General features: G+C 40.7%; 1 protein-coding gene across 4 annotated transcripts in view; it reads right to left on the reverse strand.

Annotated features, from left to right (window-relative positions):
• The window catches only part of LOC131989766 (ADAMTS-like protein 1), a 101552-nt gene extending 75150 nt beyond the window's left edge, over positions 1-26402 (reverse strand). For 3 of the 4 annotated variants that reach the window (XM_059355093.1, XM_059355090.1, XM_059355094.1), the window contains exon 1: positions 26053-26331. In XM_059355093.1, the coding sequence (XP_059211076.1) occupies positions 26053-26109 (57 nt within the window). In that variant the 5' untranslated portion in view covers positions 26110-26331. Of the gene's footprint in view, positions 1-26052; positions 26332-26388 lie in introns of those variants that run through there. The other variant, XM_059355091.1, reaches the window with a different exon arrangement.
• Between the last annotated feature and the right edge of the window lie 688 nt (positions 26403-27090).

The raw sequence follows: 27090 nt of genomic DNA on the forward strand, positions 1-27090 counted from the left end.
ATTGCGAAGAAATTTTGTAAAAACATTCATGGTCCCCAAAGGACGAATCCAAATTAATTTGGTAATGCCTTGACTTTTCCTCCCGGCGCCACCAGCAAGTAAAAAAAAACATTTTAAACATACCCAGTGAAATATTTCTTCTATGTGGGTGATTGGGACAATATTTTCTGGGTTCCCAGAGGATGAATACAACTGACATTGGGGGTTTTGAGCGAAATGATGGATGAATTGAATTAAGTGATCCCTTAACTTTTCATCATTTTTTTAAATTTGTCCAATTCTTTGGTTTATGACTAAATACAAGAGTTGGGTCGATTTTCCAGTTTTAATGATCCAGTGTGCAAGCCGGTCCGGTGTTTGGCTTCATATTAAACAGTTTGAAAATCTTTATGCCCTTTAACCCTTCCAATTACCTGCAAAACCAATGAGTTTTACATGAGTTTGTGTTTAATGGACACTGGTCTCTCCTCTGTCATCCGCCACCATCTTGCTGACTGTAATAGAAGTGACGGCGATGCAGAGGCTGAATGGCAGATGTCACATTCGGGAGGGGAGGGAGTGAAGTTGTACGAGTCAAACAAACAGCAGGCTTTCACTCAGGAGAATGGGGTTCATGTCCCGTGTGAAACCAAAAGTAAATGACAATTTTACGTAACATGTTTTTTACGAAACTTACATTTTTTATGTAACTTACGTGGCCCACCCTTGTAACCTCTTCACTTCTGGCATTTACATACATTTATTTACTTTATAAACTGTCCTTTATAACGTCTTACCAGAACGTTTTTTGCCCTAAACCTAGGTCAGTGGTTTGGATAGCCTAAATTTGTGTATGTATAATGACGTGCTATTTTTAGAAGGCTCCGTGGTACCGTGAGCCAAAAAACACTCATTTTGAAAAAATACATGATACATTCTTGTTCATATTTGTCTAACAACCTGTATTTTTGATGTAGTAAATAATTGGGAAACATTGCATAAACCAACTGTATTCAGTCTAATACAAACAGAAAGCATCACTGAGAACTATCTCTGCTGCATAGTGAGAGAGGGAACGCTGCATACTATCACATTAACACAACAATGGCAGCAGTCCAACCATCAGACATGGACAGAGAGGAGTCTGCAGCAGCTGTGTTTCAGCTCTCCATCACAGCTTTTCATTAGTCTGATCGATCTGTTGGTCGATCTGCGGCTCCCTCAGTGGTGTTAAGTAACTGTGACCGCTGACTATCTGTAAAGAAGCTGTGTGTGATGGCGAGTGTGTGAACACAAAGACCGCCCGCCCCGACAAAAGCGGCTGCAAAGATGGATGGTGTAGTAGTGCGTTCAAGAGACCCATAACTAAGCAGTGGATTTCCATTCAGAGATTCAGTCATAACCATATACTATACACACACACACACTGCACACACACACACACACACACACAAATACAAACATCTGTCTTCCTTTATCATATCAATTCGTAGAAGGATTAAAATTGACAGCTGGGTGGCACAATTACAACACAATGTTCCACACATAGCGGGCCAACGAGTTCACTGTTCAGTACATGTGTGCTGCTGCACAACTGATTCAAAACACCAGGGTAATTTCACACATAAAGGTGACTGTCACTGGATGATTGATGATAACAGTTTATATGGGTTTTTGTAGTGGCGCCGCAGGAATTCTACTTTAACTTTCCATTCAGGTTTTAGTCCTTTCCCTCATTAGAGAGGTGAAATTAAATATTTTAACTATTTTCCATTAAATCAAAAAATGATTTTGATATTTATTACGTTTGCTGGAGTCATATAATTTAATATGACATTCAATATAATGCTCTAGTTACAGTAATAGGCATCATTGTAATTTTTGTGCACCAAACTGCCCTTTTTAGTTTCAGAAAAAACATCTTGTCATGAATGAGTAGGAACTTAAGTAAGTCTGAGAGCTCATTTGAAGTTTCTAGAGTTCAAACGTACCACTTTACTGTATCAGTCTTCAAAAATCAACAGAAATTGTATGTTAAATGAAAAGTGAAAAGTTTACTTTTTGTATCTTTTAAGATTCTGCTGAAACACATTTGGAAATTCCAAATTTGTTATGCATGTTGTCTAAAATATAAAAAGAAAACATACAATTAAAGTCATTCCAAAATGTTGAGTCCATTTCCAATATGTCAGAAAGATTTCCTGTGGTACAATCTGGATTTTGGTGCATTTTTGTTAATTTCTAAGGGGTAAAAAATCATGAAGCAGTTCTTAGATCTGGTCATTTCCCCACTTTTACCGATTCACTCAACATAACATCCCGTTGTAAGTCTCTGCAGAATTGACAGTGGCAATGTCCCAAACATGGATCCCACCATGAAATGCATGTAAAGCCGTCCTTGCCAGACCTCCCAGAAGACCAGCCCAATAATCGCTGTTTTCTTTGAAATAGACAAAGAACAAACCTGGCAAGCTGTTGGCCTCACATCACTGCGGGCCAAACAGATTAAACCTTGGTGGTGTTCTGCAAGGTACTGCAAAGGACTCGTTACTGGTACATGAGCGGAAGATTACAATCTGTGAAGACCCCATTCTCATAGCACAGCATGGGCCAACAAATTTGTTCCGCCGAGTTTCTTAAACTGTTTTCGCCGACATCAACATGCGCCATGAAAGCCCTGGTCCTCTCCAGAGTGCCGTCTGCGGTTACCCCCGAATCACTGCTGCATTCCTGCTCCCAAATTAAGCCCCTCATTTGCGGAGTTGCCTGACCATTGAACAATCTTAATTTCCATATTCTGTGGCATTCTCGAGCCCTGATCTCATCTGGCTGGCAGCGAGGCAAATAATGAAATGCTGCCCTGCCTGTAGCGTGGCATCTTTAACTATCCAGCCCTCTGCTCAATAATCCACACTCTATTCTACAATTGTGTTTTGCATTACTAGAAGCCAGCTGCACACTGGGCACAAAGTGGAAAGAATTTTGGATGTTTACCAGTAAGTTTTCTGCCTGTTACTTAGACCTAAACTTAATTTCGATTGCTTTCTCTTCAGTGTGTTCGTAATAGTGGCCACATCCTTCAACACTTGGGAACTAAAGCCATCATTTTTATAAATTATAGAACCCAAATCATCACATTATGGCCCGTAGGGATTTTTCTTGAGAATCTGTTTGGTGATCAAGTTTTTGAAAGCCAACATACTCTGTATTCTCAGAATGATACATGACCACTGTATTTAGGACGGGAAACCAGAAAACTAAGTTTTGTAAATTAAGTGTTTGCTTTGTTTTATTCATCTCAAATATGGTTTTATTTAATGAGGACGTGTCTTTGGTAAACTTACAGAACAAATTACAGCATAAGACCCCTGCAGTTACAGTTCTTATGAATGCAAAGAGAACACTAACGATTAAATTACTAATTGTGAAAACTGATTATCAATCTGCATTTTCCTACATTGTAAAAGACCATTTTAACAAATTATATAATTAATTTGTAAAGGTTCTTTGATATCCATAACAAAGCAATTTCATTAAGGGTAACAATCTTTCGTATACAGGAAACTTTAGAGGAATGAAAGGAAAGTATCATGTTTTTGTGAGCACTCAGATTGTCCTACAGTACAAGAATAAATTCTGACAAAAACATGATTCACTTTAAAAAGGGCCCAAGTCTCTGTCTGGCAGACGCTCCCAGACATCCCCACTTGACTCGACATTCTCTTGCAGCCAAACAAACCACAACATCATCATCCCCCTGACAGATGAGCTGGGGAAACCCAGTGATTTGTCTAGGGTCCTCTAAATATGACAATCACCCCAGGGAACTATAGCTGAGGCACGAACAAAAGATCAGAGACGACAATGTATTTCCCCACCGGTCTACGATGACACAGTCAACATAATGTGACAGCTTAATGTCGTCCGTCCATTGTCTTGTCAATATGAGATTCCAGAGGGTGCAATTATCCCAGGAGATTGACAGACAACTAGATGCCCTACGAACGAAGGAAGCAGAAAAAGATCTTTCAGCGAAGGTCAATCTGCTATCAAGAATATCTTAACTGCATAACCCTTAAAAAATGCATCTCAGCATGATCGACAGGCAGAAAACGAGCGTCTTGAGACTCGATAGTCAACGCCAATAATGAAGGATGATTGTTAAGACTTGCGACAATGATAGCACGTCAAGAAAAATTATTCAAACATCCCTGTCATACTTGTGTAATTGCCGGCAAGAGGGAACGGTTTGATGAATGACGTCCCTGACATCTAGGAGCCAAAGTGGCGTTTGAAGGGAGACGGGGAGGGGATGTGTTGGGTGAGTTGGCACATTTTGTCCTCCACATTCTCTCTGTATTAAAGAGACAGATCAGAGGCGCCATTTTAATTCTTATGCGCGTCATGGGAGATTTATCCGACACCATGAGGCAATCCACTACTGTTTGTCTAACTTTATGTCCTGCATGTGTCTGTGTATGCATTTATGTCTATAGAAATATTCATATAGGGATTAAGTTCATTTACAGAAATTGACTTTATTGTTTTACAGGGTTTTTCTTGTTCTTTCTACATTATGTGTGAATGCCATTAAAAAGTTAATTACTTTAATTAAAAATATTAAGCATGAAATTTATTTTTAAATCTGTATTAATATAATTTATAATATAATTAATATAATAATATATTATAATTATTATAATTAATATCATTTTTTTCATTATGATTTAATTGTGGCATTTCATGTATGAAAGGTGCTATACAAATTAATTATATTATCATTATTATTATTATTATTATTAGAAATTGTCTTGCATGTTAAATTAATGGGAATTTTATGTGACATATATATATATATATATATATATATATATATATATATATATATACATATACACATACAATACAAACAATACATATTATATTGTTGAATGTAAAATGAAGGCAACTTTCTGTAAAAAGAAATCCTAAAAAACAACATCCATGTTATTTTACAGATAATTTACTTTAAAATACAGATAGTATACAGTAAATAACATCTGTATATCTGTGCATTTTAAAGAAATGATCTGGAAAATAAGTGACAGTTTCCTGTCATTTGATGGTAAGTGTTTGGCAACTTTTGCTGCCAGACTTTTTACCGTTTTGTTAACATTTTCTTTTTTACAGTGTGCTTGCACGTCAACTCATGTGCAAATTCTATGAACCTGTTTGTTCGTTGCATTGGAAGCGTGGCAGGTCATTCCCATATAGGCCCAGCAACAGTGAGCAACAGCATATCATGTTTGTTTTTGCATTAGGGCTCCCTGTGGGCCCAGCCGACAAGCCCTCGGTTATCTCAGGAAAATCATTTAGCTCCAATGCAACAGCAGAGCCAAAAGTAGCTTCTCCTGCTGTCTGCTACAGTCAGTTTCTATACACTGTGAGGGCACAGCAGGTCAGCGGAATTGGAAAGATTTACATGTCAGGTGTTACTGTCCTGGTCTCACCCAAAAATATTGAATACATTCTTTCCTGCACACTCTATTGTCAGTTAAGATAACATTTAACTTGTTCCAACAGTGTTGAAGTCAAACTCCGCGTTCTTGAATTAAGTGTGATTTTTAAATGGGTGGATAAGTACGGCATGCAAAATGTGTTGCCTTCTGTTGTGTGTCTTTGTAGCTGGAATCAGATACTTGTGGTAATATTCTCTACTCAACATTTAAGACCGAGTTAGCCTGAGAATCAAGGTTGCAGCCATTAAAATGTCAGCTCATGTCTGCAGCCTCTCTGCTCGTCAAGCTGATGGCAACGTGATAGTCCGTACTTTTCTTCTTCAACTGCTTTTGTTCTCCTACAACCAGGCGGGGAGCAGCCTTTTGTCTGCAGGAACTGGTAAACAGATCAAATGAACATCAGCTACACATAGTGACACAAAGCTGGACACAATTGATATTCAATTTAATGACTTTATCAGTTGAGTGGGGTTGCAGGCTCCAAGCTAATAAGTTCAGCTTGTGAGTCATTTAGAATGGAAATCTGTGCAGTGTCAGGCCGTTTCTATTACCTGGAAACATATTTAAGATTAACGGGAAGTTGCACAAGTTGAATACTTGCTGGAAAAGTCTGTTTATATGTAGCACCACTCCTTAATTTCATAGTTTTGGCCATTGTTTCTTTGGTTATGATAACTTTGTGTTTTGGACTAAACACTCAAAACATTACGGTTTTCATTCACTTTCACATGCTTCATTTTAAGTCACTACTTCCAGCAAAAACCTACAATAAACCCACTGTACCTGCCCAGCATCAAACACCTTACATAGTAACCTCTTCGCCTTCTGACAGCACGCCAGTGGACCCTGACGACTCTTCTCTGTCTGAGGCTGTAGCAGACTCAGTCTTAAGGCTACAGAGACAATAATGGAATCAGATGAAACTAGATGATTGAAGGAATCCCTTGGTACCATTGATACGGAAGGGGAGGAAATAACGCTCCAAAGCTCGGATAAATTTTAGCAAGGGAAAAAACTGACATGGCCATTTTCAACAGGGTCCATTGACCTTTGACCTCAATATTTCTGAATGAAAATGGGTTCTATGGGTACCTACAAGTCCCTTTACAGACATGCCCACTTTGTAGTTGGGGCAGACACCATGTAGTTTCACTAATGCAGTACACGTGTTATTTTTGCCCGTTTTATTTGAAAAATTTGCATAAATTGGGCATGTCTGGAAAGCTGAGACTCTTGTGGATTTAATGAGTCTAATTTTATTCAAGTGTAATAATGTTAGTCCCCATAGTAGCATTTCACAGTTTTAACCTTCCCAGGATGACCTGAAGCACCACAGGTCATTGGAGGTAACATAACTGGCTGGCTGCTTATGTTCATGTGGGCAGAACCCTCCTGACAAAAACATTTATTTGCCCGCCGTCTGTGTCGACTGGCCAACGATTGAGTGGCTCGCATGCCTCTGTGTTGACTTTGGTGGTTCTCCTTCAAACAAAATGGATACCCACTGTCATGCAAGAGTTTGCGGAAGAAAAGTGAGCAAAATGCTGAGAAATTAAGCTGACAAGCAGGGGAACGTTCACATGAAAGAAATACAGAAGAGAGAAAAGCCACAGTGGTGCGTTTGTCAGCCTTGTCCAGCCTGGCAGCGCAGCTCATATGCACTGAAGAAGGTGGCTGAATATGCGCTACTAAAATGAAACAAGAAGAAAAAAATCAAGGCAAGGCAAATAATTGGATTTGGCTCAGCCTGAACGTGAGTGTGTGCTCAGCAATGCGGCTGTGTTTGCACAGCTGGAGCGTGTGCCCAGGGTCATCTCAGCAGGGAGCAGGGTTTGGCACTGCCGGGCACAGCTACAGAACAAGCCTGCTGAAGAATCACTGGACGGCTCCCTTTCCCTGTCCTTCCCGTTTCAGAAACAAGGCTCACAGAAGAGTCGACGAACAAAATACCATTTCAGCAATGGGAAAACATTTTTATCTTTTTCCATTCCAACTCTGGGGCAGACTGACCTGGTTCCTTTGCCATTCTGGCACCATAATACTATGAAAATAAGAAATGTATTATATCATACCTTGTTACTAAGCTCTTTAAGCCTGGGCACCAATTATCTATGTTTGCTAGGAGACAGCTTGAGAATGCCAGCAAGCTGACTGAAATGGATACTGCATATCATTTATCATTTAATGTAATCACCACACTCTATCAAATGCATTACAAAAAAACATTACAGATGCCTTTCTTTTGAACTGTAGGTGCAGACAGTCCTGATGGTATTACAGTATTGAAGCCTTCCCCGAAAACCGACTACAGTTCTCTATTCTCGACAGGACAAACTTGACAGACTAGCTGGCTGAAGTAGGCAGATTTCAACCCTACAATATGAGGGATCTGTCTCTTAAAACTGGCTGGCTGTGGCTACAGTTTGTGTAAGTAATGTTATTCTTTCAGAGTGAAGAGCAAACCCCTGGTGGCATGAAACCTAAGAGCATCCAAGTGGTTGGAAGCTGTCTCTCAGCAGTGCTAAAATCCACACAAGCTGGGGCACTGAATCAAGGTTCATCGTCAGGAGGAACAGGTATGACATGAGTGTGCGGGACGTCTGCACATTCTGCCCTCCCTTCATCCTGCAGGAATATGCAGTTTTGGAGAGATGGATCATGCTCGATTTACAGTGCTAACACACAAAGAGACAGGAGGATATCATATAAATCATTTAGTTTAGCCTGTGTTACTTACACGCAGTCACAAGTGGAAAATCTCAAGTTAATTTAATATAGTATAAATTTGCTGTGGGGAGATGGAGCTACCAGACCCTAAAAACTGAAAATCAGAGGGTCCATTGAGTTTCTAATAGTGCTCAATGACAAAACAGATAACAATACGTCTAAAATGAATGGAATAGTATTACACCCCAACATAACAACTCATCTACTTATGGAAATATAATCCCATGCTTCTTATCAAAGACATTCAGGCCACCTTAATACCTGAGTAGCTTTGTTACAGATAACCTCAGAGTTAAAGACATAGTGCTTTAAATACTGGAGACATCTGAGACGCTAAAACCCAACAGTGGCATCCTCAACTCCATTGTGATAGAGATTATCTGGCCATGAAACGATTTTTTTCTCTCTTACATTAAGAAAGTGGCTTTCAAAAAGGACGCATACCCCTCCTTGAAATTCCTGACAGAATTGACTTGCCCTGGCATCTTGAGTTTCAATCTGATAGCTCCAAAATTGCCTCTGCAACCAAAACCTTCAAAATGTGGTCCAAGCAGCCCTTCCATTGTTGTCGGCGTGTGTAACAGAGATGGCTTCGCATTCTGCGGGTTTCACATTGACTACAGATATCCAGGTGACACTAAGAGATCCTGAGGGTATATCTCAAGTCAGGAGGAGGGGGATGAAACCAATGAAAGCTTCATGTAGGGCTTTATAGTGATCTGGAGCCGCTACCAAACACCCCCATGTGCTTTGGAAGAAGGGCATGACCTCTACAAAACCCTTCATTGCCACAAATCAGTGAACAAGCCAGCCCCAGTTGGTTTCTTTGTCTTTCATTTGGACAAAACTCCAAGCAATAATCAAAGTCAAGACAACGTAACATCTCAGTGATGCCAAGAAAACACGATATCCAAATAAGTTGCATTTGGCACAGTAAATTCTGATATTGATACAGGTGGCCTCCCAGGCTGAACAATGGGAGTTCCAATAACAGATCCCCTTGGAGAGTGAACAGCCTGCCCTTGGACGGGCTCTCCATTTCTGTTTCCAAGGATTAGAAAACCAACTGGACCCCAGAGATTACCCTGGTGCCCGTAAATGTGATGCCTCTAGCAGGTGGACAGGTAGTGAGCACTCTGTTAATCTTTAAGAGTTAGGTGGGCAGGAAGAAGGGAATTACAGGTCACAGAAAGGACAGAGAAGTAAAGACATGTGCGGGGTGTGTTTAGAGTGACGGCAGCACTGTTAGTATAGTGTTGACGGAGGGGGATTGTGTTTCGTTATCTGGCCTATTTTGACCCTTTTGTTTTATTAATTTCTAAGACCATAACAGATCACAACTACTACTGGAAACACATCATCATACGCAAGTATATATATACCCATTAAAAAAGCTCAAGAATTTCCCTATACACACTTGTATGTGCCACAAGGACACAACCATGGCCATACCTACCACTGAGGTCACCAAAGTCTGGACCTTAGTGTTGTCTCCAAAGGTTTATAAACTTTGTCAACAATGTCGTCATTGATCCTCCTCTGCATTTCCAGATGCCCAGATACAGTGATGAATGGGCGGTCACTACAACAAGACTGCACCACTGAGCTGCATACTAAAACTGATCTGCCATTTGTGTGAATTTCATCAATAAAAAACTGAATGAAAATGACAATAAGTACTCATTGACATCTTTTTTGTCACAACGAGAACCAGCATTAGCATTAGGATATAAAAACAGAATTTGGAAATCCTTTGCGACCTCAATCTGCTGGATAATAATCATATAACTTGTTGCATTCTGTTTTGATTAACATTTTACATAACACCCCAACTTTTTTGGAACAAAGGTTGTAATTTTATACTTAGTAACCAAAGGGGAAGTCAAATTTTCATCAATGAATAACAGGTTTAACATAATCGAGGGCTGTGGATGTAATGCTAAAGCTACTGTCAGCTGATCAGTAGGAACAGCTAATTGGCTTTCTGTCAAAGCCTCAGATTGTCATTTTTTGTTGAGTTAAACTAGTTTAAATGTTATATTGAACAAAAGGTTCAGCCTGATTTCAAATCGGTTTTAACTGCACCTATCTTTTGCCTCTGCAAAAACACAACCACTGCATTAAAATTTCCCAAAGCATTACTTGCGTTTTTTTGTACATTTGAAAACGACTTTGCAGGGTGTTTCAATCCCTCTACTCTTGTCCATTTCTATCAACAACTGAAATGTTAACAGACCATTTATGGTGTGAAAATTCATTTTAGACTCATATTCAGTGGTCACATTCTCTTGGATCAAGAGCTCAATAAATTTAAGAGTAATGAAATCTTTTCCAACTGAAAAAAAAATACTTTCATAAACTGTGGAGTGAGTTTGGCACCACAATCTGTGATATTTTCTGGTTCTGGTTTCTGAATTTCTAAACTATTATTACTCTGGGAAACCTGTTATTATTTCAGGAGTGCATTAAACTGTGTTTGCTGTTATATGCTTTAAACACAGTTATATTACTGGTTTGCATTTTTCGTCGCCTGGTTCTTGGTACTACAGTAAATGTTACTTTGTTCTTCTTTTAAAAAGTACTGAAGAGTTTTAATAAATCATATTTAATCTTGATGCATTTGCTTAACAAAGCACAAGAGGGGGACGGAAAGACAATTACAACTGAGCAGTTGACCTGATGAAGTAGGAGAGGATGGAAGCATAAAGGGCAGCGCACACAGCCGGATTATGACAACAGCTGGGTGTGCCTGATATTAATGAGACACAAGTGGTGGATCTGCCCTGATTCACTTACGTCATCCAGATAACTAGGGCATGCAATTTAGGTGAGCATCCAGGAGCCCTGCTGGCTTTTCACCTACAGTAAAAAATCCTTGTCTTGCACAGCTGGATTAAACAGCTGACCAATGTGACCTTTGACATGTCAGACACTGATTGGCAGCCACATAGTCCTTCCTACATGGGAAGTCTGCTGCTCTGTGCATGTGTGTGTATGTGATTAGTGGGTTCATTTGCACTTAAATCTGGGAACTAACTAGCCAAGCCTCTGCAACAACCTGGATTAGAGCAGCGGAAAGAAAAGCAATCCATCCTCCGCCATGGATCATCACATAAAAGCAGGGAAATGGCCTTCCAAATGCATCAACTGTTGGAAGTCTTAGTCAATAACAAGCTTTATGCATGTAGGGGGTACGACGCCAATCAGATACCATTATAAAATTAGGTTGCTAAAGTGCACAAACACACACTCAATAGACTGAAAGCCAGGTGTAAAATAAGCTCCTCACCCTATTAGGAAACAAACCTGACATGAGAATGTGCTTACCTCTGGGCAAACTGCTACCATATTTCTATTTTTTTGGAGGAAATCATCTTGCCCTCAGTGGCACCTTCACTCTGCACCACGCTGCAGAGGAAGAGGCAACCTAATAGAGTGAGGTCCCTGCAGGGCGTGCACGCACACCTATGGCCTATGCACGTGCATGCATCGCTCATCTTTCATGCTGCAGTTGACCTGTGAGAAGCAGGAAGCCTGGGAGCTGAAGTAAGCTGGAGCCAGGAAAAGGGAGAGGCTGTGGATGAACCCCCAGAACCCAGCAGGGCTCAGCGGGGGCTAAGTGAGTCAGCCGGTGGGCATGCAGGGCCACACTGCTGAGCTAAGCCGAAACTATGAGCACAAAAGGCGAGTAAGAGGAAATGAAATGGGGATTTATGATATAACATATCTTTACCCTGCTTTCTTAATAAGCATAAACATATGAGACAATTCTAATATGTCAAGTCAATAAAAAGATAGACAATAAAATGAAAAGACATGTAAGCTTACACTTGCATATTTATTTCAGAGAAACTCAAAAGGAAAGTGGCATGTTGGAGCAAGAATCCCCTGAGGTTGCATTACAGACACACATGGATGCACAGATAAAAGTTTAAAAAAAAAAAGTTAAAGACAAGCGAGACAGTTTTGGCACACATTGTTGAACATGAAGCTACATCCTCTGCTGCACCTCAAGGCAGTGTGTCTGCCTCACACACCTGCACACAGCAACAGATCCAGTTACTTAACAGCTGGTGCTACATGCAAATAATAACTTTTCACATCTGCTGTGCATGCTTTGATTCATGACACTTTTACTTTTTCAAGTCACAAAAACACCATAAAGCATAGCTCCACCCTACTGTAATACAGCCGTCTTTCAGCATCACATTGGGGTGTAAACTTAAATGTTTTGTTAGCGTTGCCCAATTCCACATCTGTTTATTAAATTAGAGGTCTGCAAGCTCAGTCTGGTTTTAAAATATTCCCCTGAAAAAATATTTGTTGTCAGCATAGATTAAGCCGCTGCAATTACAACCACATATTGTAATATTAACGCCGACTGGGTGAGCATCACTCAATATGAGGTGAGAGACTGGCATTTTGTTAGCTTTGGGCATGTGCAATAAATTCCAAACCTGTTATGCAAAAAGGCTTGTTGCCAGTTACATTTAGGTGGAACTATAATGCGCTCAGACAAAATGCTGAAGTGATTGATCGACCAACTGTCGTGAATTTGGCTTCTCGTTAACATGTTGTGCGCTATGGGAAAATTCACGCGCCAATATTTTACAGATTTATTCCAGTTACATTATCCAGTTTGTTATGAAGGTTTTATGTCACCTCTGCTTGGATACATGGGCCCATTTGTCTTCTCTCTGCACTTTGCAGAGCCAGTGCAAGTAAAACACTTAGGGACTCAAACATTAAAGTAATCTAGGTCCAATGCTTTTTCAGTATGAGAAATGTCAGCCCAATATGCAAAGCGTTTCTACAGAATTATTTTCTGAATCATTCATCACATTTAAGTAGGCTGAATGGCAGTTAATAAATTACAGAAATTGCTTCCATTTGACCATGATCAAGGTTAACAGACAAGCAGGAAATGCATGTTTGAGGGACAGATTAATGAGCTGAGTACACAATGTGGGAGATCAAATACAATTAGTCATCACATTCTGTGGGTTAATGTTTAATCACAGAGTAAGATGTTTACTCAACTTTCTCTATACATTACATTTCTTAAGAATTCATTTTCACAATTCAATGATGGAGTTAGCTTTCAGGACAATAACTGGTACTGTAATGGTTATGATGAACTCTCTGTAATCTGATGTCTTTAATCTGCTTTAACCGATTAATAAGGGTGTAGACATCTTAGTACTGTTATAAAAAATATTTGCCAATAATTAATAAACATAAAAAGTACTGTTATAAAAAGTAAATTCCTTACTTAACAAATTACTGCAATCAGGCCATGTTCAGAACTGTCATTGACATGCGTCTTGCGTGATCCATTCACTGATCGGTCAGTTTATGCGTCTCCACATGTTTTGAGTGACCACTTATGATCGGATCTCACTTCCCCGCTCTATATGCAAATAATTAACATGTATCATTTGTTTACAATGACCACATGTGTTGTTTTTGACCCCTGGAGGCAGCAATACTAATATCCTACATATTCAGGTATATAGAGTTATTGGCGGTCCCCAGGGAGCTCAGTACCACCAACACACCCCTTCAGAGAGCCTGGGATGAGAGCAAGTGAGCGGGCATCAGAACTGTGCAGAGCACCGGAACAAAAACACCAACACATCACCAACAGTATAATAATAACTGTGAATATAACACATCTAGAACGCAATATCCCCTTTCAGTGGTTTCTGTGCAATGACGTAATTTCAAAATACTTTTGTTTAAAAAAAAAACCTGGCCAAATTAGACAGTTACCAATCGGGTTGTAGCCCCACCTAGTGGAACAGTCATCCCATGCCAGTGAAGCAGTCAAAACAACACAAACTTGTTTTTTCCTTGGAGAGTTGCAGGCAAAACATATCACCTAATATGTTTGACTTATTCATAATATATCACTAAGCAATTTTTGACATTTTCAGTTATTGTGGACAATGCTAGTGAATAACTACTCTGCGAACACAGGACACCAGTCGAGTAGGTCTGCCTTCAGTGTGGCCAAGGACACATTCTGGTACACAGTGCAAAAAGAAAGTGGCAACATGTGGCCTGGACAACCTCCAAATGTAGCCTGAGTGATTGGATCTCAATGTGTCATCAATGTGTCCTGGGTGCATTCACACCTGCACTTATAGATGTGATTAGATTAGCCAGGATGCATCTTAATTCCAGGTCTGAAAAGGGCCTAGGTGACTTTTGTTCAGACCAGTTCCATCAAAGGTGACTTTAAACAACAGCTGTACAAATCCTCCACAACCACATGTTGTATCTTCTATACTTACAGCTAATGTTAGAAAGCCAGCTGTGATCCTGTAAGTTAGACATATTTGGGGTTACCAGAAAGCACATTTCTTCTCTTTTGGTAGAGGCTAACTACTTTCCCACACCTCCTGCTTCTGTGCCAAGCTGCCATGCACAGGACCACTCTGTCCACTGATCGCAGAGACCAAACTGATCCGCCCTCCAACCTCCTGTCAAACTAATCCCATCTTAAAATCTTCATCCTGTTAGTATCCTACATTCTTTCTCTCCATCATTCCCTTACGGTTGTTGACCCCCTTCCCCACCACCACCCCCAACAAAAAAAAAATCTTGAGTGCTATGCATATTTGGCACAGACTTGGTTCCCTCTGATCATGTAATGATTTGCCCGTAACGATTACTCTCTCATGCGATGATAGAGCGGTTTGTACCTGTCCCGCTGAGAGCTGCAGCCAGGCACATTCCTGCTGCGCCCTCCTGCCAATCAACGTCAGCGAACGCACTTGTCATGCACTGACACACACACATCTTTCAGCAACTAAAACATACAAATGGCTCTTGCTCACTCTTTGTACTAAAACCCACACAGCCTGCCATTGTTTGTCAGTGAAAACATCCCTGTTTTCTCTCTGCGTCCATCAAAATCCAGCAAGTCTTTCCTTCATTCTGTCTTCCTCCTGTGTTAACAAATCTAAGTTTTGAAAAGTCAAATAGTTAAACTGTCTTTAATGTACGATGATGTTTAGGGATTATGCCACCCTTTTTTTCACTTTAATGACATGATTTCCTAAAGTTTTATCAAAATCTGTCTGGTAGTGTGATGCTAAATTGATGTAGCATGCATCTGGAGTAAATACTGTATGAAATATTGAGTGTGACAGATGAACAGACAGATGTTTCCCTGCAGGAACTTAACATGTCAGCAGGTTTATCAAAATAAATGTTATTGAGGCAACATGTTATACAAAAATAATCACTGCTGAAATGTTTACCTAATTAATAATTGGTCAATAATAGAAAATTAATCAAAAAATGTTGCTTTCCCCAGTTCAAAATTTTATATATTTATATATATAAAATGTTGAACTATATATATATATATATATATATATATATATATATATATATAAAAATAAAGAATAATCAAGAATAAAAGGAATCATTAGTCGCAGACTTACAGTACTGCACAAAATGCAAAGTGGGTGAACAGAAGAAAAAAATAAATCAAATCAATATTTGGTGTGACCACCCTTTGCCTTCAAACCAGCATCAATTCTTTCACATTTTTTACACCTACTGTATATGAATAAAGTTTATCAGTGGGAATCAGAGTGCATGCGAGTGATAACAAGATAAACCTAAGGGGACATGAGAGTTGGACATCTGGCAGGAAGAACTCATATTTAGTCTAACATTTTTCTTATGAAATAGTGGATTATTTTAATTATTTTGCAGATCATATTTTATCCTGTGACGAGGGATCACACGCCTTTCCAGCAAGCTTTCAACAAACCCTTCAGTGCATCATATTTTGATAAATGTCAATGTACGACTGCTCCCACATTTAGATGCTGAGTGTGATGAGAGAGCTTGTCAATAACTGTAATAAGAACAGTCAACATGAAGAAAGACATACATAACTTTCACCTGCCCTGCACCTTACTCTCACTGTCTGTCTCTCTGTCTGTCAATCCGTCTGTCTCTCAACATTGAGTTTAAATAATCTGAATACACAGCTCAGGATCTTTCATACCGAGCTGAGTATCCAGTATCTGCCATATCATCTAGGTGGCTTCACAGGCCACCTGGTCACCACAATCCCAACTATTCCAGCTATGAAGCAAATCATGCCGAGATGAGATAAGCAACTGTACTGATAACACAGAAAGGCCTTATGTAAAAGAGCATTACTGTACGTCCTGCTGTCGTGAAGGAGCAGCGGGGAGAATGATGGGTGAGTGACATGCTCAATGTCAAATGTGCACTTTTCCAGGTCATGGTTGCCAAATACTTTTCAAGCTGCATACCTGTCATCAGGGAGACAGAAGGGGAGGATTGGAGGGAGGCGGGGGTGCTGAGAGGATTTGGACTGCACTGCTTCACGACAGATTCAAACAAGCTGGGTGCATGTGAGACTTTTGCATTTCTGCGCGTGGTGAGATCAGTGGGAGACACCAGCGTGGATGATGTCACCACACAGAGGTATGCTGGGACAGAATTCCACAGTGGCACTTCAAATGCAACGCCACAGTGAGACAAGGGCCGCCAGCGAGCCGGAGACCAAAAACAACAGCGACCTGCGGGTGCATTTTTGTCATAGGGGTAATTATTTTCAGAGGTCAAACATCAATCAGTGCACAACATACAAATAACAAGACTGTGCAGGCCTTTTACTGAAGGCCCAAAACTTTTGAATAAAGGTTATTTAAAGTTCATAGTCAAGTTCACTCTTAGTTCAGACCTGCCTCTAGAGTCCCTTAAATCAGAAATGTCATCTTCAAAATACAAACTTGAACACAGAAACGCACATTTATAACAAATCTTCTGAATGTCTCCGTCTGCACTGCTTTCAAACTGCTTTTATTTTCCATGACCTCCCATTTTCCACCTCACACTCTTACAAAAAACACATAAACACACTTAGGATACACTTTAAAACTTTACACAAACATGCTCCAAGACCACACAGATTTCCCAGGCAGGGCCTTCCTTAGAGGGGGAGACCCTGGCCTCTTCACAGGGGCCACAAAGTCTGTGCTGTGGCCGCTACATCTGTGCTGTGTCACTGCTCACCACAGTGTGTGTGTGCATGTGTGCGTGTGTGTGTGTGTTTGCTAGAGGATTTCATAGAGGGCACAGTGGCCTAGGTAATCCCTGTGACAGCCTGAGAATGGTCCCATGGTCACACCACACACATAGCAGTCACAAGACTTCAGACACACAAACACAGATTTTGGTGGAAAGTATATTTACTCAAGTACTGTACTGGAATGTTGGGGTACCTGTCCACTTGATCCCCCTGTTTCCAGTCTTTATGCTAAGCTAAGTGAATCCACTGCTGGTTGTAGTAATATATTTACCAGACAAATATGAGACTTGACTCTCAGTTAGGCTTGGGTAGAATCTATTTTTTCATACCATCATACCTTCCTGATATTTTAATCGGGTATAAACTGTATATGAAGTTATTTGTGTACCTTTGGTCAATGCAATTGTGATTTTGTAAGCAACGTGTTACAGGAGTAGTTAATGGTAGTGTCTTTGACGTGAATATTTTGGATATTAGTAGTTAGTATGCTTTTGTCCCAGTAATACAAATAGGTAATAATACGCTTAATTAAATCATAAAACTTTGAGGAACTATAGCACTTTTGCACTACTGGGTGCTTGGGCCACAATAGTTATCTTTGAAATAAACTGAGTGCAGAAAAATCACTGTCCTTATGAGGCCACAACAACAACATGTTTGAAAACAGGTGCAGGCTGCGAACATAGAAGAGGACAGCAGGTGAGCAGCTTCGAGCAGCCCTGCCCCCCATACAAAGTGTGGTCACTCACTCAGTCACATACACACCTGTGTCCAGGGCTGACCTCGGTGGTCAGCCAACAAACACATGTTGCAGGAAGAAAGCTAATCTGTTCCAAGTCTTTGTTCAGTTCATTTTCTGTTCATGTGTAACAGGAAGGCTAGCTCACTAGCAAATGGCTGGCCACTGAGCTAGATGGGCGGAGAGACGAGAGGGCAGCAGACCCAGAGAAGGAAAAACTAGCTGACTTGCCAAATAACAGTAAATTCATCATTCAGAAGTGGCCGCCGTTTCATCTAAAGAGTAACAGTGCCAGCTCTGCCAGTAGAGTCTGACCTCTGGTAGCACGTCATGTGCACTACAATCATTTCAATACAGCATCTCACCATCAAAGAGGAGCATCTGTATTTTTAAAGGTACTGAAAACCATACCCTCAGGATTTGTAAATACCCTGGTATATGTAATGCCTTGATACTGACCAAAGCACCTCTCAATAAGAAGATGAATAAGCCTATTTCCAGAAACGTAGGCCTGTTGTTTTATGCTTTAATTCCTGGCTGAACTTGGTGAGACCTGTCATCAACAATGTCATCCAACACAGTAATAATCAAATGTTGTCTTTTGTGTAACATGCACTAGCATTTGTCTTGAACATTAAGTATGTGCATGCATTGCTTTTGGGAATCCCTTGTGCATTTACACTATTTGAACTCCACATGGATAAGGCGGATTCCACTAGCAACAATGAAAACTGCTATATAGAGAAGCAACTACAGGATGTGAGCATATCAAATGGCTATTTCTTAATACATGTCAGCCATAAATAGTATGAAAAATGGTCTAGAAGAACACTGAAGCACGCACATTTACACACAGATCCACACAGCAGACACACACCTACTTTGCGAGCATGCATGATTACATGCTCATCAATCTGCTTCTGTGGGCGTATGCATAGTAATCCTAATAGCACATCATTTGTAACGGGGTCTCCAGTGTTTAGTCGTGGCGGCTCAGCGTTTACTCAAAGCACATGTGGCCACGGGGGGAAGCAGATGTGAGAACAGCAGAAAGCATCATTAGCCTCGCAAACATCCATTGCAGCCAGCCGTGGAGACCCCGTCAGACACCAGCACCACAGACCCTCAGTCAATCATGTTTCCACTGGATTTAGCCGTCCATCCTTACACATAACCTTTCTCACACTCCCGTTTCTCCCTTTTCCAAAAGAGTGAGGTCAGTGAAAGAGATAACCGGTCTTATATTTGTTTTTCATGCCTGTCATCCAGTCAGTAGATCTGGAATTACTGCATCTCCATTTTCTCCAAGAAGCAATAGTCGAATATTTATGTTTCGCTTTCCAACTTGGTGGCTTTGTTCTGCATTACTCCTGCTTGGCCTTTTGCTCTGCGTGCACATTTCATGCAACTCTTCCACACTCACTCCATCAACATCGCTCTTTTTTTCCCCCATTTCTACAGACATCCTTGTGTCTGAGTGTGTCTCCTCTTGCTCTCTCCTAAATCTACATCAGCATCACTGCATTTACAATCTGATCTTCCTTTGTATCTTCTAACCATCTGTCTTTGCTTCTCCAAATCTATGATGGTTTTGTTATATTTTACTGTGTTTTATTTCACCCAGGTCATTGACAAAGATGTTATTCTATTCTATTTTTATTTTTTGTGTCTAGTATGTCACATTATTTTTCAAATTAACACATCACCACCTTGAATTTTTATGATCTTGTTTCCCCAGAAAACTGCACTTTTTTTCTGTCCACTACCTTGACTTAATTACGAAAGGACTAAACCATAACCTTGCTTTCTCTCCCATTCTTGACCTTGTTGCCTGTTATATCCTCTTTCTTCCTCCTTCCTTCCCTCTGCAGACTGTGATCAGGCTTCTTCCTCTCTCTTAGTGATCCTCCCCAGTACTGTTACAACACACACACAAACACACACACCTCCTACCTGCCCTCCCTTCTAATTAGGCGTCACAAGAGGGGCCCGAGTGCTCGCTCTCCCCTCTCGTTAGCACCACTCCCCGTGACACTCCCGCTGCAATCCCACCCCGGGACGGATCTGAGGTCAAGGCCGGGGCAGAACAGAACAGACAGAACTAGACGCATGTGCTCAAGCCAAGGCAGAGCAGAGCAGCTCAACTGCGAGGTTCCGCTGCTTTTGAAATCTGCTGTGTGTGTGTGAAAAATGTGCAAGCCAGATGATGAACGGAGGGCCCAGGCTGCTGCAAATGAAGTTTGAGCTGGCGTCCAGGAACACACAACAGGATAAAACAACAACGCTCAATCACGCTGACGGAAGGGACGTGGGCTCGCTACAGATGGAGCCCAACATGTTTCATCAGAGGAACAGGATGCCAGAGGCTCAGCTTTCAAGCCTGGCAATGACAAATAAACCTTATGAAGAAGGAACAAACACATTCACAAGGGGCTCCAGAGGAAACAGAGAGGGGATGGAGGGCAGCCACCTGCAAAATCACAATAGAGCTGACTATCTGTGATGGATGTGGGAGCTACAGAGGCCATCACTGCTGAACTTGACACAAAAAGCCCCTCTGCTGTAATGTTGCCATCTGCTGGCAGCTCTTTATCAATGCGTGACAGCAGCCTGATATCAAATCAGGGAGTTTTGCAGCATGTGTGACACAACAGGGTATATTTGATTTCCTGAGAGCCACATGAAAGCATAAAAACTCACTATGCTGTTTGATATTGTAGTCTGAACAACATGCCCTCGTACACACTGGTTGGCACAACACTGAAACACGACTCCAGCAAGTTATGCCATTTACTGGCACAGGCAGCTTTGGGCAGTCAGTCACAGCATGTTATTAGAACTTGGCATCAATTGATTGAAAGGCTAACAACACTATCAAGTTCCACAAGATTTTTGAGGGGAAAGAGAAAAAGGCATATTCTCTGTCCAAATCTTTTTAATATTTACATGGCCTGATTTGTTAATAAAGTCCTGATGTTAAAAAAAACAGTTTGAAATTTAGTAACAAATGCTTTATTTAACTTTCTTGCTGAGAATTCAGTAAGAAGATTGATACCTCTCTCTCATGTGCATACGATAAAAATTTAGCTAGGGCCATGGGACCCCGTTAGCTTAGCTTAGCATAAAAACAGCTAGCACGGCTCTGTCTAAAGGCCAAACAATTCTGCATACAAGCACCTCTAATGCTGCATTCACATTACAAGTGACAAAGCAACCAACTACAAATAATTTTCAATTGAAGCGGTGACATGAAGTTAGCTGATGCTATGCTAGCTTTCTGTGCATCACGGTGCAGATAGGGACACAATAAAGCAGCAAAACGTGATGCTTTCAACTGACAATCCATTTTGCAGACACACAAGCCCATAACTAATTAACTACTTCAGTGAGCGCTTGCACAATTGATGATTATCCTCGCAAAAATGTAACTAGCAATCGGACATTCCCAGACAAGCTGTTTCCCCTGGTTTTCATTCTTCATGCCAAGCTATGCTAAATGTCCTCTAGCCCAAGCTTCATATTTAGCATCGAGACATGACAATGGTATCAATCTTCTCATCCAGTTGATTTCCATGGATATCATTGATAGAAGCCCTGTGTCAGGTTTTGTTTATCTGTTGCATGTCTGTCACCACTTGGATTGTCAAAAAATAGTCTTTAATAAATTACACCAGAGACAAAGCTCATCATCTGGGACAGGAAGCCAGATATGATTTTAAATATTCTTCTCTGGTCATGTCCCATTTGTAAAAATGTCTTTTACAATAGCTTCTTTGAGTTCAAAGAAGCTATTGTAAAAGGACTGTCAGGATTTTCAATAAAGAAAAATGGTAAGATGTTTGCTCGGCCTTAGCCAAGCGATTGCTTTATTGTAAATACTGCTGAAAATGAACTTTCTTTGGGACTCAACATACAATCGAAGCTGCCATGTCTAATTCTGTTCTGCAGTACTTTTCTTCATTGGCCCACGGAGAATGGAGTGAAGCTACTTCCTTTTGGAGCAGCTCTATAGGGATGGATGCCTGCTCTCTGGATTTCTAGTGTTGGAAGAGCAGCATCCCAGCACACCTGAGTAGGACACACAGGAAACATTGCTACTGTGCCAGGAACACTAAGAGCAGGCAACGGGTATCTTGGCAATTCACGCAAACATGAGTACCAGTGAATTTTGGCCTTGGATTGAGAGTAACACTGCACACATACACTTCCACACTAAGCAGCCCTCGGTCTCACTCCGCAGATTAAGCCCAGATGGGAACAATGAGATGAGTATGAAGGCTTTTGCAGCATAACTGAAAACACTTGCTTTTGTTAATGCACTCCAAAAACTTGCTCCATCCATCCATCAGTGGCCAGATGTTCTCTGAAGCCCTTTCCTTTTCTCTTCAAGTGGGACCAATTCCTCTCAAAATTAATTCACTTCCCATTCCACTTGCGTCCACAACAAAGGCCCTCATGAAAGCTAATTAGATAGCTTGTGGTCTTTACGATCAAGCAATCAAGGCGAGGAGCGTGTTTCGGAGAACAAGAGATGTTGTTGTTGACGGATGATCACTTGGGACTATTTGCACGCCGTGACCCCACTTAATCCTGCCATTAGACCCCAAAGCCTCCCCATCCTGAGGACTTCAATACATTACAACTCTGAGAGGGACCATTTCCTTGAATAAACATCAAAATCTGTTTCTTTTGTGGTTAATTTCCTTTTGAATTCCAGCTGAGTGTGGCAGCCACGCAATGTGATTAGGTCTGGCAGCTGACTTACATCCATCATGTGTCGAAAACAATAAACCATGTTGGTTTGTAATAGCTCCCAAAAGGGGAGTAATTTCATCCACTTCAATAGAGATATCATTGTCAGAGTGTTTTTTTTCTGTTTTATTTGCAGCAATGTTTTGCAGAGGGTTAACCCAATAAATCACCTAAATTTGTGTTGGAAAAACAATTCATTGGAGCAAGTTTTATCTCTGTCTTTCAATGTCCCTCAATTCAAATACTGATCTTATGAAGCAGACTGGCCAAAATGTACTGGTGTACATTAAATACAGTTTCCAATTTATCTGGTAAGTTACAGCTGATATTTCTCTACCCCATGCTTATGATTCTCAAGAAATGCATCTTAATGTGAGGGAGTGATAAGCCCTTACTTTGAAACAAGTTAACGTTAGCCGACGTTATAACGAGAAAAAAATGTGAATAAATATAATTTCTGCACTTTTTGTCAGATCGTTGTCAAAATTTGCATGAAAAATATAAAAGTTGTCTAATTATTAACAATCTTTAACAACTTTATTTTAAAATAAACACAACAGAGTAGAGATAGACAGATATCGGCCAATATTTGCGTTTTTTACTTGTATCGGTATCAGCCGATACGTGCATGTGTTCGCAGGTCAATCAGCCCATTTCACTGAGCCAACACCAGGCAAGGCTCGGTGCAACATCTGCCATTCGCTGGTGAGCTGCTGCTGGTACCGGAAAAAAGAAAAACGCATCAAATATGTGGACTCATCTGAGGCGCCACCACCTCGATGCCTATAATTACATACACATTGTTTGCTATCCAACTGGAAATATGTTTTGTTAATAAATGTTTCTTTTTTGTTTAAATTGAGACTTGTGTAACATTTGTTATCATTGTGTGATTTTTGTCATGTAAATGGAGGGAGAAAAGGCAATATCGGCTTCAAGCATCGGCCCAAAAAAATCGGCACATATAGGCCTTAAAAACCCGTATCAGTCGACCTCTACTACAGGGGAGCTACGTAGTTTATTCATAGGAACATCTTGATATGTCACACACAAAGAGGTGTTTATTGGAAAATATCACATTGGATAGATGATCAGATATCTCATTTGTGTATCTGCCTTGTGTTAAAATGGATAAAATGGGTTCTTCCTTGGCCCATGCTGAACCATTTCACTTAGTTTTCTGGAAAACCAGGCCAATAGTTTTTCCATAACCCTGCTAACACACAAAAAACAAACAAACAAACCAAAAACATTTGGAGGTAAAATCTATACGTCACATTTGACAAACTGACAAAATGAAAGTTTAACACAGAAATATTCAACTTTTACCAACAGAAAAAGCAAAATAGGCAAAAGCAAAGAGAGACAGCACAGAGAGGCAAGTGCCAAAACGAACAAAAATAAAAGCATACAAAAAGGATTTGCATTGCTCTGTCGCCTTGGCAGGTGCCAAATCATGATTTACGGGCACCAACATTGGTGCTCATAGAGATGCTTGAGTGTCTTTTAAGGCCACAGGCTCCGGCGCACACAACCACTTTTAAATCCCTAACCAGCAGAAAAGGGAAAAAACTGTTTCTAGAAGGTTCCACTTTGCTGCACAAATCAAGGGAATAGAGTGAGAGCAACAAGACCCTCCAAGAATCACTCGAGGTATGTCATTATGTCACCCACAAAGGAAGGTCTATTCCATTTAGGGTTTGAGCCACAGGCCATTTGGCCCACACACAAGTCACACAACTTCCAGCAGCCATACACACAAATATAGAGTCTCATTCTTTCGTTAAATAGTAATGCAGAGGCTCTGACCTAAGAGCAAGGATGAAAAGAAACGGCCACCGCATAGCAGAGACCCCGGGAGGCGGCACTTGTTGATCCCTGGTCTCTGAAGCACAGCACTGGGTCGCTCTGATGTGTGTGAACAGACAAATGTCCAGTGCTGACTCACACTGCGCAGTCACTCCTTGCACAGATGGGAAAGCTTGTCACGAGCACTTGAGCAAAAAACTTACCGAGTCATTATTCAGTCTCGATGTGAGACATAAAACAATCAAATGGCCGCCACTTGTTGGAACACAGAAGTGTGAGGGCTGACACTTCTGTCACTCTGACACTGAACTGAACAGCTCATGGAGTTGAGTGCAATCATACCATTTATACTCTTCAGATAATCATTTAAACATAATCAAAGGTCAGCAGTCTCACAGTGATGCTCATACAAATCCAATTATGTGCCTGTTCATGATTTCCTTCTTCCCAATCAGCCTATTTAACAATGAGGCCAGCACTGGACAGTGGTCTGGAAAGGGTTCAAGCCCTTCTCTGTTACTGACATTCACTGATTACAGCGTAGACATGCTCAGCAGGGCTATGTGGCAGCCAGGATGTCTAAAGCCCAAATCACCTTGAAGTGCTATTAGCACCTGTCGCGGTCATTTACACATGCCATCCCTCTCAACCCTCTGTTTGGGACCAAACAACTGATTTGTGTTCCACTGAAAAGTCTTGCAGCAGCATGTGTCAGCTTTTACACAACTCAGGCCTTGAGGAGATAAAATGTAAAAGTATTCCAGTAGTGATTAGTAGAAGCTGAGTGTAGGGATTTTAAAAGTTTGTTCAATATGGGCCTGATAAGCTTTGACCTTTCAGAGGTTGTCTATTAAATTGGGAATGAAAGGAAGGACTCAGCTCTTGAAGGTTGCAGTGTTGTAATTACATAAGACTTGAAACACACAGCAAATTAACCAACTTTTTACAACCATGTTTGAGTATAATTAAATTATTTGTTATTTTCCTATGTCTTATTCATTGTTGCTGGCTGTTGACACTTTCTTATAAGATATTTTTTCATTCAAGATGTGTTCCTCATTTCATCCACTGCAGCAGATCTGCTTCAGCATCACAGGAGGAAGTGCCTCATTACATCACAAAATAAAAAATAATAATAATAAATACAAATTTGCAAAAACAATCTTTGTCGATAACGACTACTGTATAGGTTTGTATGATTAGAGCAGCTCTGTAATAAATAATATACATTATGGATATATTTTTTTTAAAGTCACTCATAAAGACAAAAGAGAGTTTGTCTTGAGAAACAAACGATAAATCAAATTGAAAGGGTTGTGTTGATATGATAAAATATTTTCTTAAGATAAATAGTTCAAATAACAGGGGTTCCGTGGTGAGTAACTTTACAAACGCATCTGTGACGCGCCTTCCTTTCACATGTTAGATGACTGAATCAAACGTTGGATTCATTTGAATCTTACCTTCACACAAACAGCGAGAAGAACCAGTCCAGTCGTCCACAAGCAGCCCCGTGTCATCTCTGCCGCTGTTACCTCAAAGTGATTTCAAACAGAAGAGAGGCAGTTGTGACTGGGCGCTCTCTGTCCGTCTGTCCCAGTCTGTCCAGTCAGTCACTCAGGAATAAAGAGGTCTGCTCTCCTCTCCGCGCTGCGCCCCGGCTCCACTTCACACACAGAGAGAGGGGAAAAGGTAAAAGTCAGCCAAGAACTGCCGGAGACGACATGACACTTCACGGTCGCTTCCAGATATTTTGTTCCCCCAGCAAACACGTTGCTGCTAAATTTATGTTTGCATACCAGGCGTGCGTCAGGAAAAGGGGCTCACCCACCTTACATTCTTAAAGAAACACACTCCCGGGCCGTTACGCGCTGATTGGCTGCTCAGTGCAGAGACATGCGGAGTTTAAGTGATGCTAACAGTTCTCCACTAAAGTCCAGAAAATCAGCATCTTTTGAAATTTAGTCCAATTTATAAGGCCCATGTGAGCTCAGAGTATGTGTCCAATCGTGGTTTTTGGGTCTCCTCAAGCCACTTGAACCCTAAAGACTTTAAGAAGCATTATCATATTGTATAAATAACTAATATGCTTCATAAGTGCCAACATGCTTTGTCCACAGATTTGCCAAGAGGCCACATCAAAACATTTCTAAAAATCTTGTGTGGTTGGAAATTATGGTCCAGTTGTCAGTATAAGCTGTACGGCTCCTATAGAGAGCAAACTTACGTATACAAAATTACGTATTTTTGTAGGCCAACCCGGAAGTAACATCTCCATTGGGGTCTATTGAGAATTCGTCAATGGGATTTTTGGATCATTGCAGGAAATAAGCTCTATGTCAAACACACATTTCTGATGCCTACGTGTTTAATTTAGCAGGATAATTATTATGTTTGAAAAGCTAACATTATGCTATCGTGAACTACACCATGGTCGCATGACTTGAACGTCACAGCAGTTATCCTCTAGATGGTCTCCGACAACCTAACCAGTGGTTTTG

The sequence above is a fragment of the Centropristis striata genome, chromosome 17, assembly GCF_030273125.1.
Source record: "Centropristis striata isolate RG_2023a ecotype Rhode Island chromosome 17, C.striata_1.0, whole genome shotgun sequence".
Taxonomy (NCBI): Eukaryota; Metazoa; Chordata; class Actinopteri; order Perciformes; family Serranidae; genus Centropristis; species Centropristis striata.